At 37.3% G+C, this 20,053-nt stretch overlaps 1 protein-coding gene across 1 annotated transcript in view; it reads left to right on the top strand.

The window, feature by feature from the left end:
- Window positions 1-1,936: 1,936 nt before the first annotated feature.
- LOC107047847 overlaps window positions 1,937-20,053 on the top strand; it is a 67,204-nt gene continuing 49,087 nt past the window's right edge. Inside the window, exons 1-4 of the mRNA XM_015270710.1 lie at window positions 1,937-1,988; window positions 11,998-12,315; window positions 13,552-13,889; window positions 15,350-15,675. Coding sequence (XP_015126196.1) covers window positions 12,241-12,315; window positions 13,552-13,889; window positions 15,350-15,675 — 739 coding nt within the window. The 5' untranslated portion in view covers window positions 1,937-1,988; window positions 11,998-12,240. The remainder of the gene's footprint in view (window positions 1,989-11,997; window positions 12,316-13,551; window positions 13,890-15,349; window positions 15,676-20,053) is intronic.

Genomic DNA, 20,053 nt, shown 5'->3' with positions numbered 1-20,053 from the left:
AAAAAAACCCAGTGAAGCTGTGGAATTATTCAATAAAATTGGTCAGAAACTAACAGAATTTCCCATCAAATCCGCTAGGTATTTCAGTTAAAACAAATAATAAATAACAAGAATGGGAAGAAAAAAATACTGAGAGTTGAATAATTAAAAAAAATCTAGTAATTAATTCCGATAGAAATGATCATCTCTCTTGTCATTGGAGAATCTGTTTTAAAAACAATTTACGAAATAATAAAGTGATGATGCATATTTACGAGTGGAGATTTTAATTCTCTCGTAAAGCGTTGGAAAAAAGTATAAAGGGTCCGCTGGGTAAGAAAGCAATTTGCCTTTAAAGTAATTAATTTAATCCAATTTTCTCTGTGTTGGTATATAACGGGGATTTATTCAGCTTGCTCTCTCTCGTTTTTCTCCCCTTCACTTTTTATATTCCAGTACTCTGGTAAATTATCTCTATTCAGTCTTCCAACAATACAAAGAATGCCGAAAAAAAATTTGAAAAATAAGGGCTGAGTGAGGGATTTTTTCTCGTCCACTCATTCTCCCCTCTTTAACAACGAAGAAACGAGAGATGAAGCGAGAAGGGCTGTAAATTCTGGAGAGATACTGAAGTCCAATCAAAATAACTCGTAAACATGTGTTAACATATATTTCTGTCCTACTTTCGATTGTCGGGCATCGGCACAGTGTTGCCGGATCGATTATGTAGCGAGCACTCCGACTAGTTCCATCATTCGTGGTAATTTGAGGATCTCAATTTACTGTTCTTACATCTACTGTAATTGACTTGTCTGAAAACATTCTCAATGTTTCCTCGGATGAACAAAATTACTATCCAAATTGAGCCATAAATTTTTGTAAAACTCTGATCAAACCGGTGCAGAGAAGGATTTTTTTATTTTTAGGAACATGTCACTGATTAAGAATTTGTCAACAATTGTCGGTGATATTGAACGCTGACTAGAATGACCCTGATCATCAGTGATTCCTACAAATTAGAAATGGATTCATGGAAATCAGTGACAAAACCATGAATTCAAAAATTTCGTACTTGTTGAATTTCACAAAGGTAAATTGTTAAAAATTTACGACAGACTAAAAATTAGTGACATGCCCCGGAACATCTGAACTTTTTGATCTCTGTGAATGTAATGCGCGCGGGGAAAGATTTTTTTTTTAATTTTCAGGCAGATCTCACTGATTTTCAGGAACATATGGTTGATCACTAGGGAAATATCACTGAATTTTGCGAATCTATCACATCTTATTGGCGATACTAAATACAAACTGGAATAACCCTGACCACACGCGGTTTCTATCACTGAGATTTAGTGGTAGATTCTTAAAAATGGGAGACAGGTTCCTGAAAATCAGTAATATTTCCTCGGAAATTACTGCTAACATCACTAAAGATTGACAAAATCACAAAAAAAGGTGATGAATTCCTAAACATTAGGCGTGGATCCTAGAAAATTAATGACATGTCCCCGAAAATCAAAACTTTTTAATTTTCCCGAAAACTCTTCTACGTGACGTCTAAACCCTTTAATTTTCCGCTTTCAGATGCTCTGAGACAAGAAACCAAGCGAAATAACCTCCCCGATCATCAAAATAAAAAAAATCCAACGCAGGGAACACAGAGCCGAGAGAATTCTGAAAAATAAACTCCCCCAACTGTCAAATTAATGCAGATTATCAATGATCACCCGTGTGGCAGAGGAGTAGAACGCGGGATGACAGTTGACTCCTATCTGATGAGAGTAGATACATACGACAACACGTGGATGAGATTGGGCGTTGCCGTTTTACGCAGTGGAATAAAAGACAGTCGTTGGAGATTCGGCGAGGACCGCAGGGGTTGAGTTAGAGAAGTTTTCGTGACGGAGGGCTTTCGCACAGCACTGGCGCGGCTGCGGCACTGCACCCCACCCGGGGGTTCCTTGCCAAATACCCCGAATCCGCCCGCCACCCCCGAGCACAAGGTTCACGTAAGTTATGCTCATTTCATGTATTCACTCATTCTTCTTTAGGAGAAAAATTGGGGGAATTCATTTCTGGAGATATTCTCGGAGCACTGCTGTTTGTGTTTCTTTCGTGTCGGAGATTTAGGCGAAATGAGAGGAATTTGGTGAAAATTATTGTGATTTTTGTCCCAGAATTTAGTAAACATTGATATGTCGAAAAATAAAATTCGATCGGTGAAGAGCCGTCGGAGAAATTTTGTCCTGATGATGTGAAGGAAAATATTCTACGATAAAAGACATTCTTCTATGGAGGATATCCAGGCACTTTGGCTATTTACTCTTCAGTGAAATGCTCTTGTACTTTTGTATTCGAATGTCAGAACTTTCATTTGAGCCCAATTTGACCTCAAGATTCCGGACAACTACACAATGAAACGTTAGAGAACATTTGAAAAATCGGATAAAAAATTAGAATGTTTACTTGTAGAGGAAGATTGATGAAATAATTAAACGATTGCAGTTTTTGAAAATTATCAGCATTTTCTGTAAATTATTTTGTAAATTTAGTCATGTTAAGAATTTTATGCCGGGAATTTTGAAGAATTCCTCAGGAAATTCTTCGATAGAATAGGGAATGAAATTCTTTTATAGACTGTTGGGAGACTTTTCACCAAATTTTTATCTCCATGTTGAATGATTGAGCTGTTCGAAAATAGCTTTTAGGAAATAAAGGTCCGTTGGAGAAATTTTATTTTGGAAAATCATGCAAATTATTGTCGCGTAATAATTTTTCCATGACCAATATTAAATTTCGCCCATCGCTAATAAAAACGTTGAAAAAAATTCTCACGTTGATGAACAACAAATCTTTAGGTATTGTGATTTTCATTATATGGCGCGTTAATTTTCAGGTAGACCGTCAGCGTAAAATTCACAAACCAGACATATTTTTCATGTCCGGATAAAATTAACTGTACTAAAAGTTAAAACGTGCTGTATGCGCCGCAAGAATTATTACACCGCAATGAATTTCATTATTACCAGAAAAAAATTTCCGCGACGAAAATAAAATTTTATTTTTACACGCCGATTTTGATTATTCAACGGTAAACTTTTACCAAATTTCGGGGTAAAAAAACGGATAAAATGACTCATGAATGGCTTTTCACCAAACTTTTATCTCCACGTTGAATTTTTGAGCGTTCAGAAAACGACTTTTGAAATATAAACATCTGTTGAAGAAATTTTATTTTGATAATCCTGTAAATTATTGTCGCATAACAATTTTTGCATGGCGCACATTGAACTTCAGCCTTCAATAGTAATTCTCGTGTTGGTGAACAACGAATCTCTAGGTATTATGATTTTTATTGTACGACGCGTTAATTTTTAGAGCGACTGTCGGCGTAAATTTTACAAACTATACATATTTTTTCACGCCTGGATGAAACTGACTGTACTAAAAGGTTGAAATTTTCAATATGCGTCACAACAATTATTACGTTGTAATGACTTTCGTTATTATCATAGCAACAAAATTTCTATGGCGAAGAGTAAAATTTAATCTTTACGTGACCACTTTGATTATTCAACATTACATTTTTATTGAATTTCGGAATGGAAGAAAGGAGAATATGGCTCATGACACATTTCTGTGGAATGTTAGGAGAATTTTCACCAAAGTTTTATCTCCATGTTGAGTTTTTGAGCTCTTGGAGATTTCAGCCAATAAATACGCCTGACCCAAACGTGACTCATATCACTAGAACAAAATTCCTTCGACGAAGAGTAAAATGTGATCGTCACGTAACGAATTCAATTACTCAACATTAAACTCGTACTGAATTCAGGGTAGAAATGAGGAAAAGGTGACTCACGATGCACTTTCATAGAATCTTATGAGCAGTTTCACCAAACTTTCATCTCCATGTTAAAGTTCTTGAGCTTTAAAACATTTGAGATTGAAAACTTTGACAGAGAACATCATTAAATATTTCTGACTAAAACATGACTCATATCACTGGACCAAAATTTCTCTTGAAGAATAATATTTGATCCTCACGTAACGAATTCAATTACTCAACATTAAACTCTTACTAAATATGAGGATAGAAATGAGGAAGATGACTCATGATACACTTTCATAAAATCTTATGAGCATTTTCACCAAACTTTCATCTCCATATTAAAGTTGTTTACCTTTTAGACATTTAAGATTAAAAAGTTTGACAGAAAACATCATTTAATATGTCTGACTAAAACGTGACTCATATCACTCGACTAAAATTTCTCCAACGAAGATTAAAATTTGATCCTCACATAACGAATTCAATTACTCAACATTAAACTCTTACTAAATTTCAATATAAAAATAAGGAACAAATGACTTATGATACACTTTCCCAGAATCTAATGAGCATTTTCACCAAACTTTCATCTCCATTTTAAAGTTCTTGAGCTTTAAAACATTTGAGATTGAAAACTTTGACAGAAAACATCATTAAATATTTCTGACTAAAACATGACTCATATCACTGGACCAAAATTTCTCTTGAAGAATAATATTTGATCCTCACGTAACGTAATGTTGAGTAATTGATCCTCAATTGCTCAACATTAAACTCTTACTAAATATAAGGATAGAAATGAGGAAGATGACTCATGACATACTTTCCCAGAATGCTATGAGAATTTTCACCGAACTTTCATCTCCATGTTGATTTCTTGAGCTTTTAGAAATTTGAAATTGAAAAGTTTGACAGCGCACGTCAGCCAAGAACGATCGCATGAAGGGATTTCATGTTGGAAATATGTCTGACCCAAACGTGACTCATATCACTGCCTTACAACCACTACATCACAAAAGCATGCGAAATCCCCCTTTCATTTTCGTCTGGAAATTCCCCTTATATTCATTGCAATGCTCCCTTCCTCCATCATTGTGTCTCTTCGCCCAGTAAAAACATGTACCTACCCCGGTATTACCACTTTCTCAAGGATATTTCACCTCATTTTCTCTAAAAGAATGCGACACGTAAGATGCACTCGTGGAGGACTTTATACGCGTCCAATATTACACGTTTTTCCACACTTCCATGCACTTTTCTCTCTTTTTCTTTTTTCCACTTTCGTGGACGTCATATGTTTTTCCCCCCCTCGTACAAAAACCAATAACGATTTTCCTTCCCTCAAAACTCCTCTCTTCCGACGTTTTTGTTTTTGCTTTTTCTCCTCAACTCTCATGTACTCAGAAGAAAATTGCACAGAATGAAAAATTCTACTGGCGCGACTTGTGGTTTTACTGTGATGCATACTTTTTTTTTCATTTTCATTTGGATGATACCTGGCAAGATGATGCATATTGTTGGGCGAAAATTAGTTTCGCGGCGAGGTTGAAGAGAATGGATGCATTCACGGAAAAATAAATATTCTTCATTTAAGAATGGGGTATTGCTGACCCGAGAATATTTAATTGTTGGATTAAGAATTTTTTTGCTGTTAAAAATTGTTGATGACAATTTTTTATTATTATTACTATTTTCGATTTCCAGACACTAATCACTGATGTCCAGGGACATGTCACAGATTTTTAGGAATCTGTCGTTAAAATTTAGTGATAGATTTCTGAAAATTAGAGATAAGTCCTCGAAATTAGTGGCAAAATGTCGGTGAATTCCAGAATTTTCTACACGTTGAACTTCACAACTGTGAAATCCTACTTACTCTGAAAGTTAGTGATAGTCTCCCAAACATGAATGACAGTGTCAGTGGAAAACAGTGATTATGTCACTGAAAAATGGCGACAAAATTACTTAATTCCAGAGTTTTGCACTCACTGATTTTGACAGTCGCAAATCTCTAATAATTGAGGTTAAATCCCTGAAAGTCACTGCCATTTCACTAGAAATCAAAACGTTTTTTTTCTCTACGAAGTAACAATTGCCCTAAAATTTCAAAGAATTTCGTGATTGAAAATTCACAATTTGATGAACAAATCAATGGATATTGTGAATTTTAATTCAATTTCTTCTAAAACTTCTCAATTTCAAGATATTAAATCCTGTTCAGAGCAGTAAATCTTCATTGCACGACAAACTTAATTAAATTGTTTTCCAGAAACGATGAAAAAAATTAATCTTCTCTCTATGATCACGGCTGTCTCCGCAATGAGAAGGAATTCCGTGGAATCGAGTGTCTGATAATTTTCATTATCCGCTTCACGTCCTCACACACCACCCACGTCATATCCCGTCCGTATGTGACCGCCCATTACGTTTTTTATTGTCGTCCCTCCCCGTTCCTTCCGTGCATTGCATAATTATAATCCCCGAAAAAATCGCGCGACATCTGGAATCCCAATTGATTATTATCGACAATTCAACACCGGAAAAATTCCGAGAACGAGCGATTCTGTCGAACTGGTTGAACGAAATTAACTGCTTCAATTACATGAACAAATCCCTGAAAATCAAACCTTATTTTTTCCCTGTGTTGATAAAGATTTCGAAGTATTATTCACAGAAAAAAAAGTTCTGATTTTCAGGGACATGTCACAGATTTTCAGCGATCCATTCTTAATTTTAGGAATCCATCCCCAATTTTCAGAGTTTCGCGATTATTAAATTTACGATTGTTATAGACAATTCAATACCGGGAAAATTCCGAGGAGAACTTCGTGCGATTCTGTCGGACTGGTTGAACGTAATTAAATGATTCAATCAAATGAACAAATTGATCATTCCATCAGTCAGTTGAAATTATCTGATTTCGATCTTTCAATTAGCGTAAAAATGGTGCGGGACTCGATGATTAAACACCTACCATTAGGCACTTGGTGACACGAATATGTCAATCAAGCGAAAAATATTTAGGATCCATAATGAAGAGTTATATTCTGATGGATATCCCTTATGTTTCCCATCATTCTAGTCAGTTTCCAGTATCACCAATAATTGGTGACAGATTCCTGAAAATGTGACAACTTTTTTTTCTGTGTGGATAAAGATTTCCACGAAGTATTGGTCACAGAGAAAAAATATTTTTGATTTTCCGGGACATGTCACAAATTTTTAGTGATCCATCCTTAATTGGGGAATCCATCCCCAATTTTTAGAGTTTCGCGATTATGAAATTCACAATTGCAGTTCGGAATTCAATACCCGGAAAATTCTAAGAAGAACTTCGTCTGATTCTGTCGAACTGGTTGAACGTAATTGAATGATTCAACCATATGAAATTATCTGATTTCGATCTGTCAATTAGTGTAAAAATGGTGTGGCACTCGATGATTAAACACCCACCACGGCATTTGGTCACACGGATATGTCAATCAAGTGAAAAATGTTGAGGACCTGTAATTACGAGTTAAATCCTGATGGAGAGCTCTTTTATTTACCCTGATTGCATGATTGTTATCACACGGACAAATAGGTTTACATGAAACACCATCGGAATCACGTTTAATTACAAGTGAAAACACAATTTACTATTTGGGGATATATCCGCAATATTTAGAAATAAATCATCAATTTTTAGAGATTCTTGAGATTGACTGCAATTACACTAAATTTTAGGGTTTTAATTACTAAAATTTAGGGATTTAGATCCAAGCAATTTTTCCTGATTTCAGGATAAATTTGACAATTTAAGAACAAATTACCCAGGTATTTACTAAATTCCAGTAAGCAGAGAAAAATTGACTATTCATGAACTTTATTCCACGATTACTCGATTTTTGTCCGGTAATTTTAGGCAATTTCATTTCTCCCTGCACATCAAAATTTCCAAATAAATAAAATAAAATTTCCAAATAAAACGAGAACTTTACCACAGGATTTCTCACGTTTAGTCACATATTTTTTCCTCAAGTATTCTCTCCGTGCACGGACAAATAGGTTTACATGAAACCCCATCGGAGTCTACTACAAGAGAATTACAAGAGAAAACAAAATTTAGTTTTTGGGGATATATGCATAATATTTAGGAATAAATCATTAATTTTTTAATAATTCTTGACATTAACTGCAATTACACTCAATTTTAGGGTTTTAATTACTAAAATTTAGGGACTTAGATCCCTAAATAAATCTTAGGGAGTTAGATCCAACCAATTTTTTCTGGATTTCAGGATAAATTTGACAATTTAAGAACAGATTACCCGGCTGTTTAGTAAATTTCTCGCAGCAAGCCGAGAAAAATTCACCATTCCTGAACTTAATTCCACGACTCCTCGATTTTCGTCCGGTAATTTTAGCCCATTTAATTTCTCCCTGCGCATCAAAATTTCCAAATAAACAAAATAAACTTGCAAATAAAAAGAGAACTTCACCCCAGGATTTCCCACGTTTAGTCACATAATTTGTCCTCAAATATTTTCCGCGTGCAATCTCACAGATCGAGGTCTATCTCATGGCCCATGCTAATATCCAACCACTCCTCTCCAATATTTGCATTATCACATAATAAACCCCTAGACCACTGAAAAAAAAAAGAAAAATCTCTTTTCAATAAAACCCACATCTGGGATGAAACCCATTCGCGTGGGGCGGATCGCGCTCGTCGAAGAGACCTAGAGAGAATCGAAAAACTGATATATTTCTACCCTCAGCACTCGATGCGGGATAAGGGTGCATATCCCGTCGGTTTATTCTTCTACCCCCCTCCCCCTCCCCCTATTCTCGTTAAATCTGTACTCTCATCCGTGTCAAGTGCTCAAGTATAGAAAACAAGCCAAGCGCAGTTAACCGTTGACCGGGAATAATTGTTATGGATTTGGAGGTGTGCCGTGACCAGAACTTCTGGAAATGCTAGTGTAGCAAAGTTACCCGAGATTAAATAACCCCCGAGGAAGAGTTGAAAAACTCTGCGGAAAAACTGTTGGATTTGTCAACAAAAAAGAGTGGAAAAAAATTGCGCCGCAAACGGGTGCGGAATTTCATTCGAAAAATAGAGTAGTCGAGCGCCAAATGCAATTGGCGACCCCCGGAGGGAACCCAAACTGTCGCTAATGAGGACTGCAGAGTGAAACAAAACAAGAAATAGAAGAAAAAAATGGGCCCGAGGGCTACCAATCGCCGAGAATGATCGGATGTGTGGGGCACGGGCGGACGGGAGAGACTCTCGTGACCTAGATATTGCCAACCAACCACCGGCAGTAACTAATAATATGGACACAGGTAAACCTCGCGCGCTAACGCAATCGATTGTGTGCGACGGGTATGTGCTTGGGGCCGAAGCCTCGTTAGCCATATATCCCCGTCCTGAAGATACGAAGACTGGTGGAAAGAAACAGGCGGTGTGTGTGCGATAGATGGATGGATGAACGACAGAGAGGGGGATTCGATCGACAAAAAAGAAAGGGAAGTACCATGTGATCATGCCAGGTGGAAAAGTTGCCCTCTTGGTTATTCCACCGAGCGGATGAAATTCGATCCCGTCAAAGTGAGCTTCTCTCGCTCTCTTCCACGGGCAAAGTATCTTATCGCTTTTTCCTGCGTATCATCTCGGTGTCCAATAAAAATTCAACGCCAGTGAAGATTCGGATTTGAGAGTGGTAAATCACACGTGACGCGCGGGAGAAAGAGCTTCATTTCATTGGGTGCACTGGTAGGAGGACTGCACGGGGAGTTTGAGGGAGGAGAAATTGAAATGGGAAATTTTACTGTAGGGAAGGTCTGCGGGGGGCGATGTGTAGTGCAATGAGAAAATTTTTTGTAGAGGATATTTTACGATTCGGTCGGTAAAAAATACATCGATGGGTGCAAATATTATCCTCTTGTACGGTAAGATTTCCCGTGCCGGGAGGGTATTTTTTTTCTTGCATTTATGGGAAGGTCACACACTGGTAGAAAATTACTCCTGAAATTTCAAGTAAAAATCTTAGTTTTTAACAATCACTCATTCACACTAAAGTTTTATGTATTTTGTTATTGAAAAATCAGTTGAATTCGGGAGTAGTCAATGGAATTGCAGTTTTCAGGTCCATATGAGAATGAAAATTATTAAATAATTTGAAAATCCTAGATGTCATTGAAATATCAGTGATAATCTGACATCGAAAACCCAATTACACTGTTAGAAAAAAAAAAAATCTTATGGGCAGTTGATTACTAATTTTCACGACAGCGATTTAGGGAAAAACATTTATTCGATTTGTTAAACATTTAGGGCGACCCCATCAAAAAATATAATGTGGGCCAATTGCATATATTTTTTAAATTTACAAAGAGTATATAAAAAATATATAAAAACCATATATTTTGTATATTTTCTAATATATTTTTCAAAATATAAATTTTTTCATTTGGAGACCATATTCGGAAGAATTAAAAATCTTCGGCAAGCAAAAAATATTACGCATGACCCTCAGCTGCATTTAATCAGAATATTTCTCGACGTGGGCTAGACAATCCCCTATACTAGTACTCTTCCAGTGATGAAATCAGGATAACGCACGTTCTTTGAAACGATGACACGATGAAGAATTGAAGAATTCGGAGTACCGATGCAAGCTTATCGTATACTTTTATTGTCAACGTCACGTTTGCATTTAGTAGTGGAAGAGATAAAGAAAAAGGAGGGAAAGAGGTCTGATAAAAAGACAAGTGGAAAACTGAATTTTCCTGTATCGAAGGAAGAAAGAAATTGTACGTGACTTTGTTCCCATTCGACGTAGATTTGAAAACTTTTCCTTGATTTCATCTCCATTCAGAATGAGAGAATTTAAGAAAAATTTCCGGAGCATATATTGTGTTTTCACGTAGCAAATTTTCTCATGAGGATATTTCGTGACATGTGAATTTTAAGTGAATTTTTACGAATATGTTCCAGTGGATTCTTTCACTCTTCCACTTTTTTCCATAGCTTCGCTCTCGGTGAACGGACCTTCTATTCGGGGCGCAACGGACCGCGAGTTTCGACACCTCGTCACCTTTTTTTTATGCTCATCCGCCCATACATGCTCTCTTCCAGTTCGATCAGCCGGTTTACTTCATGTCTGGACGTTGGAGATAACTGTAGAACAATTGAAGGAAGAGCAACGAATATTCTTTGTGAATAGTGAATTGAAATATAAAAAAAGAACTGGCAAAATCCCTTTCGCATTGGAAGATTAAAGAGAAATCATTTGTTTATTGACAGGGATGCATGGACAATCGTAGCTCGGGTGACGGATCAAAGGGTGGATAATGTTCTCTGCTATTATTTATAAATTTCACAAGTGCAGGACAAATTACCTAATGTGTAATAAATTTATCGAAGCAAGCGAAACCAAACTTACCGTTTATCTCGTGATTTTTTCCTCCAGAGCGAGTCAAAAAATCCAGAACTGAATTTCGCTCCACGATTAGTTGATTTGTTTGGTAATATTTTCCCAACTTTTTTTGAAATTGCGAATTTTTGTGCAGCACGGAGATGAGAATTCCTCAACTTCCTTGAATTCTCAATCGAAACATGAATATTCAGTATCAAATTCTAGCATACCTAAATTTTCAAGGAATAATTGAACTAAAATTTACAGTTTCCATCGATTTTCCATGTCTGAACGTTGAAAACAACTGTAGAACAATTGAAGGAAGAACAACAAATATTCTCCATAAATAGCGAACTAAAATACGAAAAAAAGAACTAGCAAAATCCTTTTCGCCTCAAAAGATTAAATAGAAATAATTAATTTATTTCCAGCCATGCGTGGGAAATTGTAGCTCGGGTAAATGATCAAAGGGTGAATAATTTTCAATGCAATTCTGTATAAAATCACAATTCCAAAACAAATTACTCGATTTGTTTGTCAATTTTCTCCCAACTTTTTTCCCGACAAACTACGCTGAATTTTCTATTAATTAAAAATAGTCAATTAAATTTCATTTTCACAGTTTCCATCGATCGTTTATGTCTGGATGTTGAACATAACTGAACAATTGAAGGAAGAACAAAAAATATTCTCCATAAATACCATATTGAAATGCAAAAAAAAGAACTAGCAAAATCCGTTTCGCATTAGAAGATTAAGTTCCAATAATTTTTTTATTTTCAGGGATGTGTGGACAATCGTAGCTCGGGTAAAGGATCAAAGGGTGGTATAAAAGATACAGGGGAGTCGCAGTCGCCGCCAGCACGTGGAAGCAGTCATCATGCGACTGACAGTGCTATCAAAGACGGCGATCTCTTGGCACACGCTGCGTCCGCTCTCAAAAGGCTACACTTTAAATCAGCGGGAGGGAGTCGCAGCTGTCGGACTGTACCCCCAGCCATTACAACTGTTCCCCAGGTTGTCGTCATGGGTTCTAGCACTGCCTCTATCGACACGACTATCTACAATAGCACGGACAGTGCCAAGACGATGGTCACAACGGTGAGCCATCTTCTGAGTCATGAAAAATTAATTGACAGCAATTTTTTTCGCTCGCAAATCCCTTTCTAGAGATATTTCAGCAATATTCATTGTTAAAAACCAAAACTTTTCATTGATTTTCTGAAAATTTCAGGATAGAATTCCTGAATGAAAACTAGTGTCTGAAATTAAGACACTTTTGAGCTTTTTTTAAGACGATTGGATTCTCAAATTTAAGTCTTTTTTCGTGTCTCAAATTAAGACATGTATTCTAGACATTCTAGACACCGAGCCAATCATTTTTTCACTGATGATTTTGGTTACGTTAAAAATAGCGTTATGAAGCAGAATTTGAATAGGGTTAGGCAAATGGGGGTGAAAGAATGTTTGTGATAAAAAATTCTGATGAAAAGTATTTTTCTCAGGATGAAAATTAATGTTTTTACGCCCTTCTGATCTTGCAATGATGGTACATTTGAAATTTTTGGGCATCATCACTTCCGATTGTCGGAATAACGTCTGTAAAATGGAAGAAAATGGATAAGTCACCAAAAACGTCTTATGTCATCATAAATGACTAGTGTGACTGAATTGTCTTCAAGTATTGACTTGAGACTGTATTTCAGGATATTACAGACATAAAAGTTTTAATTTTCAGGGACATGTCACTGATTTCCGGAGACATGTCACTGATTTTGGAGAATCGATCACTGATATTTTTTTCAGTTTGACTTCTGCAGCGGTTATTTTTTTATTGAATTTAGAAAAGCGCGGTTTTGGGTGATTTCCACAACTTTAATATTTTTTATCTCCACAACGATCGCATTCGGGGAGAAACGGCCGTCAGATTGAGAACGAGGGAGGCAAAATCTTAGTGAGGATCGTTTCATGAATTAGAAAAAATGCATCAAAAGTTTATCCGCCTGTGTTATTGATAATACCGGACATTGGCTAGAATGAGCCTGACCATCACTGATTTGTACCACTGAAATTTGGTGATGGATTTCTAAAAATTATCGACGAATCCCTAGAAAATAGTGATAATATCACTGAAAATTGGTGATGAAATCCTGAAAATCAAAACGTTAATTTCTCTGTGTATGCAAACGAAGCCTGAAGTCTCCCATAAAACACAACTTCGCGTCTAACGTCTTCAATTAAAACATCTTGAACACCCCAGTGTCTACAGCAATTGTCCCCCTAATTAATTGTCTGCAGTCCCCACCCACTAATTCCCGCTCAATTTTCCAAAACCAGGTAACAACAGACTCTGAACAGCGAGACGACAGCCTGGACCTCATCGACGAGCCCTCCGAGATGTCACCACCAGCGAACCATCCGGCCTCACCTCCCTTAAAAATCGATTCAACAAATTTAGAAAATTTATCAAAGAGCACAACGGCCAATGGTACACATCAGCGCACGACTGCCCCAAGCGTCGATGCACCATGTGGAGATATACCAGGCGTTAGTCCGGTGAATGGTGTTGGTGCACCACCACCGACACCCCTCATCGGTGCACGTCAAGAAAATCGTTTTACATTTACTAGTGGAAAAACACCAGCATTGCCAGACCTGCGAACGGCGGATTTTAGGTGAGTGCTTTTGCAAATTCTCCCAGTTCACTGTTCATTATTATTTCATAAACCGGGGCATTTGAATTTCATGGAAGAGCCCCAAAAACCGGCCGCGAATTATCGAACATGGAAAATTAATATCAACTGGTCCACTGGCTCCGAATTCCACTCGAACTCGAATGCAATTTCATCCTGGAATTCCCATCAATTATTCACACCTAATGTTTCCCTCTCTATTTTTACCCCAGGATAACTGTCAAATAGTCGTATTCGAGGGGCATTGAGCATACATACCTCTCGGTTAAACTCGATATAGTGTTCAATCGATAATTCGCCGAGTTGACGAGGGTCGGGTTCGTTTTTCTTCACTCTACAGCTCCCAACGTCACGTGTATTCCACACTATTTACCCGCACCACCTACCTGTCCGTCTTTTTCCCTCGCACTGTGTACATAAAGTGTCAAATATGGAATATTCAGTCGGGGGGGGGGGGATTATTTACTCCCTTCATTCAAAATTTCCGTAGCCTCCGTAATGAGGGTCTCGGGAAAAACAGCAATAAAATCGCTGCACCGAAGCAATTACCCGGCCTGTTCAAAGCTGTTAAAGCAACATTGTTGTTGCATCTCAACGAGCCACATATACAGTGTCATACTTTCACATCAAGTTTATGGAAAGTACATATTGTTTACGACACTTGTGGACAGGGTTTAAGAGGCCACAGGGGGGATGAATTATTTATGTCGATGTGATTGATGTCCAAATCACTTTAGTTTGAAATCATTTATTTGAGAAAATTGTGGTTTCGACAACGGTTGTTCTGGGCATGAGAAATTGTCGACTTCATTCAGGAGGAAATATTTCTAGCAGTGAGTACTAAAAGCTCACTGAATTTGAGAGGAAAATTAATGCAGAAAAAGGAGACGAGGTTGTGCATTCAAGCAAAAATCACTGAAGATTGTCAATTTTTCGTCTGATTTTGAGAAGAATCTCTTCGGAATGAGTAAGAAAATTCTTGAATTTTCCCCTCACGATTCTGAAATAAAAAGATGATTTCTATCGAAAATGAATTATTCCCTCTGTTTAAATTCCTAAATTATTATATTGTGGCTGATGTGAAAATCATTTTATTTGCAATTTTATTATTTTTTAAAATTTATCGCCGACATCTGTTGAGATGAGAAATTGTCTACTTCATTCGAGATGAAATATTTCTAACATTGAGTACAGAAAACTCCCCCAATTTGAGTGAGAAGCGTTAGAACACATGGCCAGAATGAAAATTAATACAGAAAAAAGGGAGTAGTTTAAATCCCTTCAAATAAGAAACGAAATTCTTCACTTCTAAAATAAAAACATGATTTCTATCGAAAATAAACGATCCCGTATAAAGTCCAACTAATCAATGCGTCTAGCGCCCCGACGACACCCCAACGACTTCCCCCATTTAATCTCTCCTCCATTCGCGATATTTCCAGTACCCCAGTTCGAGGATCTGTGGACGCAGGCCAGCCAGATCCCCATCACTTGAACTCTATGTTGGCCCTAGTAGCAGCTAAGGAGAGCATTCTGCAAGAGGAGCCAGCAATAATAAATCACATAAACGCAAACTCACTCGTGTTGAGCAGAAAAAATGATGCACAAATCATCGGAGATGGGAAAGAGAAGGCGAAACAATCAAAGGTATCGGCCAAGCCGAGTATTAATGTCACTACGAATCCTCTGGATATATCACTCTGCGGGACCCAGCCAACTTGCAATACCCAGACCTCGGGTAGCACCAGAGGACGAGGGAGACCACCAGGTAATTAGAGGGTTTGTTCGAATGCTGCAAAATCGTTGATTAATTTTATTTTCATTCTCAATGAATTAGACATTCAGCAAACTGTGCACGCGATATTAAGCTTGATTGCGATTCTATGGGTCTTTCAGTTTTGAGTTAAAATCATAAATGAAATTGAAAATTGATACTAGAAATATTCCAAGGCGAGTGAATGAAATCTCGAAATCGGAAAAAAGAATTTGTGACGCATTCTGCTCTCGGTGCTTTTTCATGGAAAAAGTATTGTTTTTTGATAACTCATTATCATGAGGAGAGTAATTTGTTCAATGTGTTTGTGTTGGAAGATCGAACGAGTGCACGGTGATGGAGAAAGAATGTTTAAAAAGTGTTTGTAAATGCAGATGAAAAAAATATGAATTGATTGTTCTTTCTTTCAGAAGCTCATCCCCTCGTTTCAACCATTCATTCATGGGTCAGGCTCTTTTTCCCGTTTTGCGCAATAGGTACAGTCCGGGCGCCTCTGGAAAGACCTCTGAAATGCGAGTAGTGGGAACACCTGAATGGATTTTATTTTTCAATCCTTTCAGTATGTTTTCTTTATTTCGTTGAATCATTTCTTTGATTAGTTATTTTTTCAAAGCCTCTTGTTTTTTTACATTTTCACGTGTGGTCTGGATAAAAGGAAACGTCTTTCTGGGCTCTTTCTTGGGGTGTACGAACTCGATGAGAGTACTGAACACATGGCGCTTGTTAGCTTTTTTTCATTCATTTATTTGGAATTTGAGAGGAATAAGAAGATAAATCATTTGTCAGTGTGGAAAATTTGGGCGGTTGTACTGTGAGCAAAATTAATGCAGCTCGAGGGAAGATTTCGTAAAACAGTGGAGAATATCGCAGCGTCGAGGGTATTGCCGGGAGAAGGACTTTAAGAACGTGACGATATACGTTTATCTTCTTATGTCACTTCATCACACGTCTGTTTACCTCATTTTTTTCCTCTCGCAAGTGCATTTTGAGAGACTTGTGAGACTCGGTATCACGGTGGCGGGGTGGGTTCTGCTTTTATTGAAAATTCAATGGGAGTACGCTGGCTGGGGAGAGACTAGCTAAGGAAATTACGGGGAATATAGTTACTGTCAAACATAGAGAACAAAAAGTTTTGATTTTCAGGGACGTGTCACTGATTTTCAGGAATTTGTCACCGATGGGGAGAGAAAAAGTGGATCAAAATTACCTAGAAAATCGGGGAAAATTACTTTATTACTAAATTACGATTACTTGGCTTATTCGGTAATTTGTATTATTAGTTACTGCACAGTAAAAAATGGGAATGAATTTCGCCTCTGAGTCCACATTAAAAGGAATTAAAAAGTCCACACCGTTTTTGGTGTGGATACACGGAGTTTATTAATTCCGGAGATAAGTGATAAAGGGATTGAATATTGACACCGCCATGGTGTTAACATAAACACGGTAATCCACGCAGTTCGGTGTGAAAAATATAAATCCAGTCCGTGGAAAAATTTACCTCAGGGCAGAGGGTGAATTGAACTCTCAAAAAGAGTTTAACACCGAAATATTCAACCCTTGACAGAGGAGATATTAACACCGAATTTATTTTTACTGTGGAACTAGAATTTCCCCGATTATCAGTTACTCCTATTACTGAAATTTCGTGATAAATTCGTGGAAATTGGCCACCAAATCCCGGAATTTAAGAATTTTGTAATCATTAAATTCCGGAAAATCAGGAATTGACATGTCCCTAAAAATAAAAACTCTTTTTTTGTCTCTGTGAATGATCAACATCGGAAAAAGATGGAATCGAAGGTCCAAATTACGAAAATAAATTGGGAGCAAAGGAAACCCTACGCCATTGTTACCTCTGAGTCTCACCTTTCTCCGCATCGCATAGCTATATCAGAAGCTAATTTCTTTTACTATTTCTCATGACTTAATTTTCACCAGAAAGTCACAAGATTCACAACTCGTTCACTCATCGGACACCTGCATGAGCGCCAACGGGGCTGGGGGTAATAAATTCAATAATTTAAAAAAAGGAACATTGAAAAATCAATTATTAAACAAAAAAATGAACGTTGAAAAGCATTGAAAAAATCGCGCACGAAAAACCCCACGGGCACTCCACGTTCCATTAACATCAAAACGCTGAAAAAAAAGAGATACAATTTGAAACGAAAAATCAAATGAATTAATTAAAACGGGAGAGTGAACGCAAATTGGTTGAAACGAAACATTTCGAGGAAAAATTGGTGTTGGATTAAATCGATGGAACTGAAGACCTCGTGAATTATTGATACCCCCATCAATTCTCTGTTTCACAATACGTCACGAGTTTCCATCGAGTTTCCATCGACGTCCTAACTTGATTGCGATTTTATTTGCAAATAAACACAAAACAAAAGCTGATTACATGTACAAAATGATCGATGTGTTTACTTCAATGATTCAAGTTCGTAATTGTAACTAATTCCGGTGTTGTTGGTGAAATGTGAGGGAGAGGGATAATCCCATACTCTCTTCCATTTTTTATAAATGAAATTTATACGCGAAGTATTGATTTTTTTTGTTGAATTTCCGGCTGCAGAAAAATAAAATCTCCAATTTTTGAGTGCTCAGAGATAAATTAGACTCACACGGAGAGCAATCTTTTTAAAAAATCTTAATGCTAGCACGGGAAAAGGACCGTAAAGTGACAGCCAAGGAAAAATTCCAGTGCTATCACATGAATTTCTCTCGTATTAATATGAAATCTCCTCAGAAATCTCCACAAATTTCACCAGAAAAGACCCGAAATTTTATTTACCAGCGCTGGAATTTTTCATAGTCGATAGATTGTGATTTTTCCAGTACTAGCACTAGAATTTTTCAAAAAATTTCTCTCCATATACAGAATCGAATTCCTGTGGAAAAAAAACATGCGAATAATCGTACTGGTAAAAATCAGTAGCGAAGTGGTAAAACGGTTTAATTCGACTTATCTCCCAGTTGAGTTTTTGAGGAATATTTCCGAATCTAAGGAAGATAGCGAAATTTTCGTAATTACATTTGTTGTGGCACTCAATCGGCTCTACAAAAAAGGTTATAACAAAAATGTCGCTATCTCCCTTAGATTCCGTGATATTCATTGAAAACCGGTCAATACTCGAAATTGACTTGCACCGTTTTACCACTTCGCTACTGAAATGTTTCCTTGAAAAATAAAAAAATTCTTCTTTTCGGGGTGAACCTTCCTCTAACGATATCTTGTTCACTGTAAAATCGGGAAAATGATTTGATATCTAAAAAGGTAACGCCCCGCGATGCATATTGTGAGAGTAATATTTAAAAAAATATTTCAAAAATTCAAACGCAGAATAGACACTATTCCTTTTAAATTGAATTTCCGGGTACGAAAAATTAAAATCTTCAATTTTTGAGGGGTCAGAGATGAAGGCCTATACGCAGCGAACTCCTTTAGAAAAATCCTAGTGTTAGCACAGGAAACCGTTATATGAACATACCAGCCCCAAAATTTTTCACACCCAAAAGATTGTAATTTTTCCAGCCCCAGCACTGAAATTTTTTCAAAAAATTTCCCTCTACGCAAAGAATCGAAAACCTGTGGAAAATCCGCGCGCCAAATAGTACTGGTAAAAATTTTTCCTCGAAAAATGAAAAAGTCTTTCTTTCCGGAGTGAACCGGATAAATAATCTGTTGACTGAAGCAGTAATTCCCCTTGATGGTGATGTACGTTGCGAGGAATGTTGAAACGTGCAGTAGGTGGTGCAATAACCGATGGGGTTGGATATTCAGGCATTGAGTTAAATCGATTTTCACATATCCCAACGTGCCATACGAAGTTAAACCACATTTGCGTCAGGTAAAAGGGCACAAACGTGACCACTCAGAGTGCCATGGCGACCTTTATGGTGTTTGAAACAACGAGAGTGTGTTTGATAGTGCACGTACAGCAAATGCGATTCACAGGTAGATCACTCTACCGAAGGTCCCATCCACCAGGACTCGAGTCAAAGTGTAATTGATTATTTAATCGTTTGCCCAGGGTTGGGGGAGGTGTTTGGCCCCGGTTAGAATCTACTTGAGCGTTCAGCAAGCCCTTCCATTGTTCGGGGCCTGTACAGGCCTATTCAGTTTCCGATTACGCGTCTCTATAAAGCCCGAAAGCTCCGCTATTGACTTTCGATGATTACTGGTGAATTTCATCAGAAATCCAATTCGTGGCCCCGTCGACGCTCAATGAAACTCTATCACTCTGTTTCACCTGGCTATGTATCTTCGCATCTCAATTGCTATAGGAATGCGCTTTAACCAGTAATAACACGTGCATAACATGCTCATTAGCTTGGGAAGATTCAGTTCAAGACGTTAATTCGG

Source organism: Diachasma alloeum, unplaced genomic scaffold (genome assembly GCF_001412515.2).
Source record: "Diachasma alloeum isolate Michigan unplaced genomic scaffold, Dall2.0 Dall_scaffold_00183, whole genome shotgun sequence".
Lineage (NCBI taxonomy): Eukaryota > Metazoa > Arthropoda > Insecta > Hymenoptera > Braconidae > Diachasma > Diachasma alloeum.
This window is presented reverse-complemented; position numbering and strand designations above follow the sequence as displayed.